Source organism: Octopus bimaculoides, chromosome 9 (assembly GCF_001194135.2).
Source record: "Octopus bimaculoides isolate UCB-OBI-ISO-001 chromosome 9, ASM119413v2, whole genome shotgun sequence".
In the NCBI taxonomy this organism is placed as follows: Eukaryota; Metazoa; Mollusca; class Cephalopoda; order Octopoda; family Octopodidae; genus Octopus; species Octopus bimaculoides.
In genome coordinates, this window is record NC_068989.1 from 16,878,912 (window position 1) to 16,892,919 (window position 14,008).

General features: G+C 38.4%; 1 protein-coding gene across 6 annotated transcripts; it reads left to right on the top strand.

Annotated features, from left to right (window-relative positions):
* Positions 1 to 2,773: 2,773 nt before the first annotated feature.
* Positions 2,774 to 12,598, top strand: LOC106881703 (zinc finger protein 239). 6 transcript variants are annotated; one of them, XM_014932172.2, is made up of 2 exons: positions 2,774 to 3,178; positions 7,533 to 12,598. In XM_014932172.2, exon 2 carries the CDS (start codon positions 7,864 to 7,866, stop codon positions 8,626 to 8,628), a length of 765 nt encoding a protein of 254 aa, XP_014787658.1. In that variant the 5' UTR covers positions 2,774 to 3,178; positions 7,533 to 7,863; the 3' UTR covers positions 8,629 to 12,598. The 6 variants fall into 6 exon arrangements, with proteins under 6 accessions (XP_014787658.1, XP_052826408.1, XP_014787655.1 ...); XM_052970448.1 differs by lacking the exon at positions 2,774 to 3,178 and adding an exon at positions 3,769 to 4,098; XM_014932169.2 differs by lacking the exon at positions 2,774 to 3,178 and adding an exon at positions 4,112 to 4,263.
* Positions 12,599 to 14,008: the final 1,410 nt, after the last annotated feature.

Below are 14,008 nucleotides of genomic sequence, written 5' to 3' on the forward strand. Positions count from 1 at the left end.
TCATGGGACTGTGTTTGCATAATATAATCAGATTAATTATAATACTATGTGATAAAGTTAATTACTAATACAATAAAATAACTTACAAAGATAACATATAGGCGGTGTCATTGAAAATATCACCCTGCTTAAATGATACCGGTGACATCCGGTCTCGGTAGAGTCATTAATAACTCATCTCGACACAACATTTTTTTCCGTACACGAATTTACATAAAGAATATTGCAAACCAGATACAAAAATGAAGCAGAAATAATCTGTTACACCAATTGTCTCCTTAAATTATAACCTACTAGAAATCGGAGATATATCACTCCAAATTATAGGTCTGGTTACCTATCTACTTGAAATTTTATAGACGTTCGCCTCGCCTCGCTGTGGGGATGGGTGTGTAGATATTCAGTTTTCTTATTAAGAGAAGGATTATTTCGACAGTATACCCCATTGTGACTGACCATGTGGTAGACGGAATTGACGTGGTGATGGGGATGGATGCGATCAACCGCCTTGGAGGAGTCAGTGCTCGTGGAGACGTAGTTTTGTTTGGTGATGCAGGGGTGTCACGTGCCGTGAATCTGTAACATGAGAGGAAGCATAGCTCCTCAAGGGACTGCACTGCTTACATTCTTGAGGATAAAGATTTTCGGGCGGTGTTCGAAGGTCAGCGGTGGACGGCAGAGTGGCGTTGGAAAGGTGAGGCTGAACTGCTACCAGCATACCTTGAAGGGACATGCCAGTGGTGAATTTGAAGGAGAGGTAGAGAAGTGGATTAAGGACGGTGTCCTTATCCTGTGGAAGGCGGAGGTGCTGCGTGAAGTGTTACTACTAAAGGCAGTGGTGCAGCCAACAAAGGGCAAAGTCGGGCCGGTACTGGACTTTCGGGAGATGAATGGCCATGTATCGTGGCGACTGACGTCTGCGGTGAGACACTGCGTGAGTGGAGACAGATGACGAGGGCAGCGACGATTGTCGACTTGAAACTGTGGCAGTATCAGCTGGTGCGATATAAGGGCCAGAATACTGTTTGACTAGGTTGGGTTTCGGGCTAAATTCCGCACCGAAGATCATGGCGATAGTGCTCAAGTCTATCCTGGGAAAGATGGGCAAGATAAGAAGGGACACCAATTCCTATATAGATGACATCTTGGTAGATGAGACCGTAGTGTCTGCCACAGAGGTTGTAGGTCACCTCAAGAAGTTCGGGCTGATTGCGAAGCCAGTGGAGCCAATGGTTGGAGGAACCTCACTGGGGCGCAAGCTTCAAAGAGATAGATCAGGCTCATTGGTGTTACAGAGGTGGAACGAGATCCCGGAACTGGGTACCAGTAGCAACAGGAAAGAACTATTATCGATGTGTGGGAGGCTCATGAGACACTACCCAATCGCAGGGTGGCTGTGGACGGCGGGCAGCTACATGAAGAGACGAGCAGAAAGGGCAAACTGGGGAGACAAAGTAGGGACGGTGGTGATGATGCGAGAAATCCTAGAGAGGACAAGAGCAGAAGACACAGTAAGAGGGAACTGTTTCGTACCCAAACTGGAGAATGCGACCGTACGGTGCGATGCTAGCAGCGTAGCGATAAGGGTTGTACTGGAAATCAGAGGCGTCGAAGTGGAAGACGCAGCCTGGCTTCGAAAAGCTGACGATTACAGCCACATCAACGTGGCTGAATTTGATGCAGTGCTGAAGGGGATGAATTTGGTCCTGAAATGGCGGCTGCACCCCATGGAAATCCGAGCCGATTCGGCCACCGTTCCTGGTTGAAGGGGACCAGTGATCACTGATGAAAAGAGGGCGGCAGAGATGTTAATAAAGCACCTCCTAGGGATTCTAGGAGAACTAGCTGCCAAATTTGGTTTGGAGCTGAGCATTGTCTTTGTGCCTTCAGAAAGGAACAAGGCAGACGTCCTACCCAGGGTGAAAAAGGCCTGGTTGGCGGAGCCGGATATTCGAAGCAGGGGATAGCTGCACTGTGTCGGTTAAGTGACTAAGGAAACTGCATGCCATGCATCATATGGGCGTGGATAGAACCCTGTATCTTGTTGACGCCGACGTCACTCGGCAGAGCATCCAAAAGATGGTCGGAACTTGTGATGTGTCGTCAATCCATTGACCCTGCTGCAGGTGCGCATGAGCAGGGAATCATCTCGGTAGAGCACAACAGGAAACGATTGGCGGTGGATGTGATACACTACTGGCAGGGGACGTGTCTCTCGATGGTCAACTGTGGGTAGCTTGACCATTTGGAGGGATTTGAAGACAGGTACTGCAGACGAGATTGCACGTATCCTGAACGAGATATTCCTGGAGCGGGGCCCTGTGGATGAATTGTTGATGGACAATGGCACTGCGTTTCGTTCAGAGATACTGAAGGAGATGCTTGATAAAGAGAATATGCACCGCTTCTTCAGAGCAGTGTACAGGCCGAGTGGAAATGGAATCGTGGGAAGACATCATCGAACGATCAAGGCCGTGGCGGAGAGGGGGTGTATCTCTCTGCTGGAAACAGTGTTCTGGTACAATATGTCGCCTCGATAAAGACAGGCTGAAGAGTCCGTATCACCGAGCGGGTTCAGATATGAATGGTGGCATCCGAGTAAACCATCAGAATGCTCTACGGAAGAGAGAAAGAAAGAGAGAGGATGGGGAGGGAGAGAGACTGTCTTCGTGGAGGTGGGAGATGAAGTCTGGGTCAAGCCCACGAAGGCACGCTGCACATCTCAGTGGAACAATGACGGCTGTTAACTTCCAAAATAACGTTTCTGTGGATGGAATGCCGCGTCACGTCTTGCAGGATTGTCGCTTCTTCGGACGACGAAAGTAGAGCAGAGAAAGAGAACGTGACTACGTCCCTACAGAGATCACAGCATGTGAGGCGTGCACCCGGGTGAATGGAAGATTTTGACGTGGAGTAAAGTGAAGAGGTGATCTATGAGACCATGGGGCGTGTGGGGTTGAGTCGGAAGGAAAGGGCTGTGACGTCAACGGTCAGGGGCCTTGACCAGAACAGGAAGGGCGAGAGAGGAAGTAAGAGAAGGAAGACTACGGTGCTCACGGCGAACGGACGTGAGGTAAGCGAGCTAGTAGGGACGGGTACTAGCAGCTGCTATCGTTAGGTGCGCGGGCTGGGCACGAGTTTTGGATTGAGTACAGCTGGACAGCAAAACGACGAGAAGGTAGGCGAATTGTTTTTTATTTCCCTGCATTACAGTTCCCTCGCACAGCAGGCAGGCAAGTAGGTAGAAATATAGAGGGGATCGAGTGTTGGCGTGTAGTCCGTGTGTAGCAGTGTTAGTTCTAGGGTTTTGTAGACATATATAGTCATGTTGTGAAAGCGCGTGGCTTAGTTAGGGTATTTAGCACACGATTGCAAAACCTAGGATCGCACTATAAACTTTCGGAAAAAAAGGTTAAAAACTAAAAATAGGTGAACTAATTAAAAGCTGTTTTTGTATTATTTATTTATTCTAGCAAAATTCTGTTGTTGAGAATATAGGAATCTGAAAAAACGTAAGGGAAAAAAAAAACAAAACAAAAGGATACGGGTAACATTGATCACAGAAGTATTGAGTAAAATGAAAATATTAGGGAATGTACAAATATCACTTGGTACCTGACCGAAACGAAAAGCTTACTATTTTCATTTCTTCAACAACATCATTTAGTTAACTTATAAAGCTAGTAATGGTGAAAACGAATGTTAATCTGTTTTTTAAAAAACTCATTTCGAAGAGTAAACAATTTGATTATTTATTTGAAAGTTTTCAGAAGAGAAATTTATGAATGGGAATGCATGCCTTTCCAGATAAGAATTAAAAATATGTATTGACGTATAACAGTCACACCGATAGCCAAGTTATTTTTCTACATTCCTCATTATTGTTGGTTTCATGGTAATTGACGCTGCTTCGGTTAAAGATCACGCAGGAATTATAAATACAGTATCAATAAAGCAACTGGAAGAATGCCATATTCGCACCGTCTGTAGCTTTAATGAAGCGTGGGACTGACATACAGGAAGCTTTATTGATCGTGTTTACAAAGAACTCACCTCTAATCATTGGAAAGTGCTGCATAGTTTCCTGTTTAACCTCAGGTTAGTTTTGATTCAAATTGACAAATTAAAAATTTTAAAAAAATCGTTAGAAGGTAATTAATCTGTACTTGTAAAGAGTATGAGTAACAACCAGGTAAACAAAAAATCCATCTGCGAAGAAAACAAAGAGTTGAATTGGATATATTTCACGAAGTTTGGAGATTGGTAAGGTCCTTAAACCAGTATAGAGAATGGTTCGTTTGATTCATTGACTATATAACCTATCATATATATATATATATATATATACCTTATACAGAAATGTTGACATAGGTAATAGACTTTAATATAAATGGATATTAGCGTCAAAACTCTTGTTTAAATTTTTGATATATAACCAAGGAGATCGATCCATAAGGAGTCTACTATAGACCTTTGTGGACGAATTTTTGCTATTTTAGTAACGATTACATGTTTTATCTCACCAATACATTGTGGAGATATCATTATATGAACACACACACACACATATATGTCCAATGTAGTGATTATTTGTTATTCTATAAACATGTTGAGAAATAGAATTGCTTTGACTAGTAGTGTTCGAAAACAGTTCGTCGTAGCAGGCATGTTGAAGATTTTTTAAAAGATGTTTAAAACTTCAGAAAATCCATGACAGCGCTCGAAAACCATGTTAATCATAAGTTTGTAATACATAAGTGTGATAGCGTTAGTTGGTACTATGTTTGTTTAGATCTTGAAATTAAATGACTTGTGTATTTTTTCCTGGTTTCTACTAAATCAGTAAATATATTTTGATTATTGGTGTTACAAGCGAAAGGTTTTAAAACCAGTGTTTTGATATTAAATAATTCAGATACCGTCTGTATGAATCACTATAGTGTTAACATATTTAATAAATGAAGAAATAATTACAGTAGAATAAAGCATAGTTGCTTACTACACTTAAAGATACTTCACTTTATTGTATTGCTCTTAACTGAGAAAGTACAATAATTTATTTGCGTTTGAATCATGGAATTCACTTTGCAAAATCTTAATCATTTACAACAAATTATTATGGATTATATACATCAACGTTTGTTCAATAGAAATATAACAAAATTTATGTAGTTTAATAACGTTGATCACAATCCATTAGAAAAACAATATTCCTCAAATATAGTTGCTATATATTTATGTGTTAAAAAGAAAAACTCTTTAAACTTCACATTATGTATATATAAATTTTATTCTAATGAAAAAAAATTTATTCTCCTACCAACATTATTTTATTCTCCTATCAACATTATTTTAATCATCTCGAAAGTGATGCAATATAGCTGTAAAGAACCTCTTTTATTACCAATAGTGTGTGTCTGTGACCTGCACTACAATTTCTGTAGAAATAGATCTACCAAAGAAACGTCACACACTTCTGGTTTTATGTCTTTCCATAAAGTCTGGACTTAAAAACTTCCCGGCGAGGACATTGTTCCCGAACAGTGCGCCTTGGGAAATGAGTTGATAGAGACATTCATTGTATATCTGTTTAGCTAATTTCATTTGAATAGATGTATTGTGGAGGCGCAATGGCCCAGTGGTTAGGGCAGCGGACTCGCGGTTTCGATTCCCAGACCGGGTGTTGTGTGTGTTTATTGAGCGAAAACACCTAAAGCTCCACGAGGCTCTGGCAGGGGGTGGTGGCGACCCCTATTGTTCTCTTTCGCCGTAACTTTCTGTCACTCTTTCTTCCTGTTTATTGAGTAACCGTCCGGCTGGGGGAACACATACGCCATAGAAACCGGGGAACCGGGCCCATGAGCTAGGCTTGAAAAGGGCGCATAATTAAATAAAAAATTGAACTCTGCAAACTAACAAAACACTTCTTATTTCAACGCAGTTCTTTCTGAGTAGTACGTGTTTCACAAGTGAATAAAAATTTAGTTACTGCAGTTATAGTATCTAATACGGAAACACGTTCGTTGTTTTTAACACCTTTCTCTTAATCTCTGAGGTGAGAGTTAGTTCCCCTGAAAGTTTATTTTGGATTTTCATTACCACATCCGCACACATTATATATATATATATATATATATATATATATATATGTGGCTGTGTGGTAAGTAGCTTGCTTACCAGCCACATGGTCCCAGGTTCAGTCTCACTGCGTGGCACCTTGGGCAAGTGTCTTCTACTATAGCCTCGGGCCGACCAAAACCTTGTGAGTGGATTTGGTAGACGGAAACTGAAAGAAGCCCGTCGTATATGTGTGTATATGTTTGTTTGTCCCCCTCCCCCCCCAGCATCGCTTGACAACCGTAACTTAGCGGTTCGGCAAAAGAGACAGATAGAAGATCCACTAGGCTTACAAAAGAATAAGCTCTGGGGTCGATTTGATCGACTATAAAGGCGGTGCTCCAGCATGGACGCAGTCAGATGACTGAAACGAGAAAAGAGAATATATACACACACACATACATACATACATACACACACGCGGAGAAACATTTGATTACACGGTGCAGTTTTCTATTCTATGAAACATCATCGCATATGCTTACTGCTCTCCCCCCCACCTCAACACTTTATCACCTGACCAAAATCGACCAATGAAAATCCAATAATTCGATTTCCGTTCTCTCTTTATTCAAAAAGTACCTGTTTCGCCATTTTACTGTCTCTTGGAACCGAGAAGGTTGTCAATAATAATAATTTATTACATACGACTTACTTCTGCACAGTTTTTGTCTACCAAATTCAATTCTCGAGGTATTTAGCTTTAATACTTTATCTTGACATCTACCTGTAACAGCTGCAATTGTCAGGTGATAACCGATAGACGTCAAGTACTTTCCACCGAATTCAACAGTCACCACTTCCTGAAACATATTTTATTCGAGATCCTTTTTGCCGATATTTCTTTCTTTCAATTGTCTTTTCTTCATTCACGAATGTAATGTTTCTTTTTGTTTAATCTGTCGTAAAATGCGTAACCTAACAACTTGCTTTTGATCATAGGGTTGATTTGGGGCTTAAACAACAACCTAACTCTTAAGAAGTCTCTACATTATTATCGTTCAGCTTGCAAGAAATAGCAATCCAATTGTATCAGAACGTCTTGAATATGTACGGACACATTAAATAATGTAGTCTTTGACATGCATTGTCTGAAAGGGTGGGATGGCATTGGCAGGAATACCTTAGGTTTACTTGTCAGAACTGACTTTGGTTACACAACATTTAACGCATCAACAATGACGAATGACATTTCTGGAGAAATTAGCAATTTTATTGCCTACTATTCTGCTGTTTGGTATCATGTTACACAATCCAAAGATGTAGCTTATGCTTGTATGATGTAATTTCGTAAATTAAGTTCAGTTCAGGTAAATGTTTATATTTACATTTTATCAATAGAGAAATATTTCCTTCGTTGAATCTGTATTTTTTACGTATTCTGAATATTTTACACTGTTTCTCTACTTTTTCAGGAATACCAGATCTTATTAAAAAGGAATTTCTAACTTCAGATATATTACCAATATTTTTCATCTTTTAAAGACTAAAGAAAGATATGTGGAGTCGATACAACTAGTTTATATAAATCTATGGTAGAGATTTACTGTGAAATATTTCCTCAGAGTAAAATTTGAAAAGAAGTTTCTCTGTTTCACTGTCTTGAATGTGTACCAGATCTTGAATTCTAATTAAGGAGTTTGCAGCATCTTCAAATATTGACCAGGATTACACTTAGAAGAAATATTCCTGTAAAAACATTTACTCCAAGGAACATAACTCCCTTGTAGTGAGATAGGAAAAAATATGGAAAATGAATTACGTGAGAAAGCGGTTAAACGTAAAACTGAGAATAAAAAGACTCATTTTCCAAAAGTGATTCTAAAAGGAGTAGGAAAAGCATCATATCACTGCGATGTCTGTAACAAAACATTCTCTCTAAAAGGTAACCTCACTACTCACAAACGTATTCATACAGGTGAAAAACCATATCACTGTTCTATCTGTGCTAAATCATTCTCTCAAAGATCCAGCTTAACTACTCATAGACGCATTCATACAGGAGAAAAACCGTATCACTGTGATATCTGTGATAAATCATTTTCTGTAATAGGTAACCTTACTACTCATATACGTAGTCATACAGGAGAGAAACCATATCACTGTGTTATCTGTGGTAAATCTTTCTCTGGAAGTAGTGATTTAACTATTCATAAACGCATTCATACTGGAGAGAAGCCATATCGCTGTTATGTCTGTGGTAAATCTTTTGCTGGAAATCGTGACTTAACAACTCACAAGCGTATTCACACAGGAGAAAAACCATATCACTGTGATATCTGTGGTAACTTATTTACGCAAAGATCTAGTTTAAATACTCACTTACATATTCATTCAGGAGTAAAGCCATACCATTGTGATACATGTGGTAAATCATTCTCTGCACCAGGTAACTTAACTACTCATAAACGTACTCATACAGGAAACAAACCATTTAATTGTGATATCTGTGGGAGATCATTCTCTAGAAATAGTGACTTAACTACCCATATACGCATTCATACTGGGTAGAAACCATATACTTGATATGTGGTAAATCATTCTCTTGAAATAAGGTGTCTATCAGTCAAAGTTGACCATATATCTGCACATGTATGTTGAGGCATGGGCATGTTTTCCTGTTTTTTAAGTAAGACTGGCTAATTGCTCATGTTTGTAAGTCCTCTCTCACTATGATTCTGATGGTACTTTTTGGTTTTCTCCCCCAACTAAAAAAATTGTTTAACCCTCAATAAAACAAAAAGAAAAAAATTAATAACCGCAGGAGTGGCTGTGTGGTAAGTAGCTTGCTTACCAACCACATGGTTCCGGGTTCAGTCCCACTGCGTGGCATCTTGGGCAAGTGTCTTCTACTATAGCCTCAGGCTGACCAAAGCCTTGTGAGTGGATTTGGTAGACGGAAACTGAAAGAAGCCCGTCGTATATATGTATATGTGTTTGTGTGTCTGTGTTTGTCCCCCTAGCTTTGCTTGACAACCGATGCTGGTGTGTTTATGTCCCCGTCACTTAGCGGTTCGGCAAAAGAGACCGATAGAATAAGTACTAGGCTTATAAAGAATAAGTCCCAGGGTCGATTTGCTCGACTAAAGGCGGTGCTCCAGCATGGCCGCAGTCAAATGACTGAAACAAGTAAAAGAGTAAACATGAAAAGTGAAAAGATTAAACGTCTTATTGAATCTGATAATATTTTTATAACAAATCATACGAAACTGAAAAAAATTAAACATCTTATTGAATCTAATAACATTTTTATAAGAAATCATACCATGCCTATTGAGGAAGCCAAGCCTCAATATGTTGAAGTACTGAATCAAAAGGATCTAACGCTTTTAATCCAAATTTCTCATCACCACATAAACTCGATATTTTAGTGGGGAGATAACCCAATTTTTTAATGGGGGTGAGATAACCAAAATGTACCTTGTGATGTTATTTAAAATAAAGGCTGCTGATATGGGTTAATACAGCTTGGCGTTGCTGTCAGAATGCTGAGAAGTGGAGCAAATATTGCAAAGCATCTCACCCAACCCTGTAACAGTTTTGCCAACCCACTGTCCTGGATTGATACATAATTTATTGACCTTGAAGGGATGGAAGACAACATTAACCACAGCAGGATTTGAACTGATTGCAGAGTTTTGGAACAAATACCACAAGGCATTGTATCAAGCACCATAGTGACATTGCCAATTTGCTGCATTTCTCTATAGAAATGACTTAACATTCTTACAAAGTAGAAATCATATCACTAATATCTGTGGTAAATCATTCTCTAGAAATAATGACTGAGCTCTGTTTCTCATAGAAGAAAGGAACTGTGATTGAAAAGGAGGTGGATTAATTGGCATTTCATAAAATCAAGATGTTTTTTATTGCCATAATTCTGAGTAATCAGGGATTTGTAGAAAGAGGCATTATACAGATGAAAACTGTTTTAGTAAAGAAAGGAGAATCAGAAAATTTCATTAATATTGGATGGTTTGGCTGGTGATGGACAGTTTGAAACTTAGTTATGGAAGCACATACCTACAGGAAAAAAAAAATTTTAAAAAGCCCATATCACTATGATATCTGATAAATCATTCTCTCAAACGTCTAGTTTATGTAAACAAGTATTTTCATACGAGAAAAACTCATAATATTTCTCCTAAAAGTATTCACTTATCTATGCATGTATTTATTGATACAGAAGAGTAACCATATGAATGTTGAGCTATTCTATGAAGCAAAAAAATAGCCTATTTAATTGTAAACTTATACCCACTGGAATGAAGATATAACAGTGTAATAAGATCCTCTCAACACTATATTTTACATGATCGCTAATATATATTGGTGAACTAACTTCCCACTGTGATATTTTTAATAACAATCTTCCAGAATTTTCTTCATGTATTTTCCACTTAATTTATTTCCAAAGAGAAGAAAAAGTACTATTGATTTATTTTGACCTTGTGAATAATTTGCTGAGAAATATATTCTCAGAAATCAGGGATAACACTACTACAATTGTTTTACAAACAAATGTACAAACCATAATGAGAAATATAGCCCCACACTGTAATAGGATAAATGCATGACATTTTATGTATTCAAAATTTTATATATGCAACATTTTGTGTATATTCTTTATATTCTTGGTTAAACTTTTGTTCTTGTGGTAGGAAGGTTATACAATGATTAAATTTAAAAAAACCATAACTAAATCATGTATTAATTTCATTAATATTGCTGTTTTTGATTTATATAATTTTATCTTTCTGTTGCATCATTATCATCATAGTTTAACGTCTGCCTTCCATGCTAGCATGGGTTGGGCGATTTGACTGAGGACTGGTGAACCAGATGGCTGCACCAGGTTCCAATCTGATCTGGCAGAATTTCTACAGCTGGATGCCCTTCCTAACGCCAACCATTCCAAGAGTATAGTGGGTGCTTTTACGTGCCAGTGGCATGAGGGCCAGTCACACGGTACTGGCAACGGCCATGCTCAAAAAGGTGTTTTTTACATGCCACCTGTGCAGGAGCCAGTTCAGCGGTACTGGCAACGACCTCGCTTGAATGTTTTTACACATACCAGTAAGGCGATGCTGGTAATGATCACGCTCAAATGGTGCTATTTACGTGCTACTAGCATGGAAGCCAGACAGCTGCTCTGGCAATGATCATGCTCGGATGTGCTGTTAGTGCTCCACTAGCACAGGTGCCAGTCATTGAGTTTGGTTCAATCACGATTTCGATTTTACTTGCCCCAACAGGTCTTCGCAAGCTAAGTTTAGTGTCCAATGAAGGAGAGGTTGGCATAGGTACCAGTAATCGAATTTGGTTCGATTTCAATTTCATTTGCTTCAACAGGTCTTCGCAGTGTGTGTATGTATATATGAGGTGGTATCAAAATGTTCCTGGACTAGTTCTGTAGCGTGCCAACAGATGACAGCACTTGGTTGCATGTGCAGTGAAAGATAGCTGTGACCTTCATGAGGCAGTGTGCCAAGTGACATTGCTGTGTTTACTTTGTAGTCTGTGATTTTGTCATGGACGGGGTTTTGGAACACAGAGCCAATGTGAAATTTTGTATTAAACTTGGGAAGTCTGCTACAGAAACATTGAATATGCTTCAGCAAGCTTGCTGCAATGAGGTAGCAGCAGTCACAATGGAAGAGACCTTCATCTTCACAACTGAAGGAGGCATGACAGAGCTACAGCTCAAGAGCATGCTCATTGTAGGGAATTTGTCCTCCTGGGTCAGACTGTCAATCAAGAGTTCTACTGCAACATTTTGAAGCATTCTGAAGGAGGACATTTTGTGAAAGTGACCGAATTTGTGGAATATGATTGGATTCTTCATGACAACAATGCACTGTCACTTAGCTCTTCCTGTAAGTTTTTCACCAGAAACTACATGGTATTGTTTCCGTACCCACTCTATTTACCAGATTTAGCACCTACGAATTTCCATCTCTTCCCCAAGATGAAAAAGCAGCTCAAAGGTCACCGTTTTAACACTGTTGTTGAGATCACGAGCAAGTCAGAAGGTCCTCAATTTGCTTACAGAAAGCAACTTCCAGGTTGTATTTCAAAAGTGGTAGGAATGCTGTGACCGGGGTATTGCTTTGCAAGGTGACTTTAGGAGATGGTGTTAGAACCTAAGTAAATAAGTTATGTTTTATTAAATATAGCTAGTCTGGGAACCTTTTTATACCACCTTGTGTATGTGTGTATATATATATATATATAATATACACAAAATGTGTTGTATAATTTGTAAATCATCCTCATCAATGTTACATTCATTTTTCCATGTTGGTATGAGATGGACTTGTTACACAAAGTTTGACTGCTTTTTTTTTTTTTTTTTTTTTTTTTTCAATGTTTTGTCATCCTAGCTGTGAGGCCCATAATTAGATCTTACCTCACCAATTTTTGTGAATATTCTTAAAAATTGAAAGTTTTAATAAAACTGATTTATTATTAGTCTTTTTATCATTTCGTGTTCAGAACAAAATCTAACCTCAACTTGTATTGATACAACTTTTAAATTATAGAATTCACAAGCTAGATTAATAATGGATTAAATTTGCAAATTCCTCTGAAGTTAATAATATTTGTATTAAAGAACTCATGAGTCTTCAAACTATTATGTTTATGAGGTGCAACTACTTGTCACTTACATAAACAGCATCATTGCTTGACAGTCTGCAGACCTACTAGCTACAAACTTGTCTCTTTCAGATATGGCTACATTAAGATATTTCTATACATAGGTTTCTAAAACTACACCATTTTCTAACACATCATGCCTGCCTTGACCAACTACATGTAATTAATCATAGAACTTTGCTATATCATCTGATGGTCATTCTTTTTCATGCAAGTTTATCCCATATACCGTAAATCCTCGAGTATAATCCGCACTTTTTTCCCAAAATTTAAAGGTCAAAATTTCTAGTGCGTACTATATACGAGGTTAAAAACGAAAAATATTTTCTAAGTGATAAATATGTAAAGGCAATTTACTTAATATTTATTTTTCACTGACTTTATCAGTGTTATTTCTTTATTTTCTGCAAACAAAGTGCACAAAAAAGCTAAGTTTGCATTATGTTATATATACAATAATAATAAAGGACGTTACCGTATATATGTTTACAAACCAAGGACGTTATATAGACCTCCTTGACTCAAGTTAGAGAAGGGGTGCGTATTATACACAAGGTTTAGGGTTTTCAGAGGTACAGCCTCCTAAAAATCCCCTGCGTATTATACTCAAGGATTTACGGTATATATTATCCCATTTATTGCATATAAGCACTACTCTCTATTTAAATGGTAATGACTCGAATATGTTTCCATGAAGAGAAGGATTATTGTGTCAAATGTAGTGCATTTTTCATATGGTTTTGAATTAATTGAATTATCTCATAGCTTTGAGGTTTCAATGATGTGATTGTTTATTTTGAGACTGGTAGTGTGAGGCCAGCTTGAATATAAAGCAGGAAGAATATTTGAGCCAGATCAGGTCAGTTTAAATGCTAAAGGGTTAATGAAGATATATTTTCTTTCTGATCTGTATACTCATCTCATCCTTTATTAATTTTTATGGGAGGACTAAGATGTTTGTTTATTGATTTCTTTTTTTTTGGAATGAATATATTTTGCCACATATACTAAACTTATATATGCATTCATATATTTAAGGTAGGTAGTCTCCATCATCATCATCGTTTAACGTCCGCTTTCCATGCTAGCATGGGTTGGACGATTTGACTGAGGACTGGTGAAACCATATGGCTACACCAGGCTCCAATCTGTTTTGGCAGAGTTTCTACAGCTGGATGCCCTTCCTAATGCCAACCACTCCGAGAGTGTAGTGGGTGCTTTTATGTGCCAC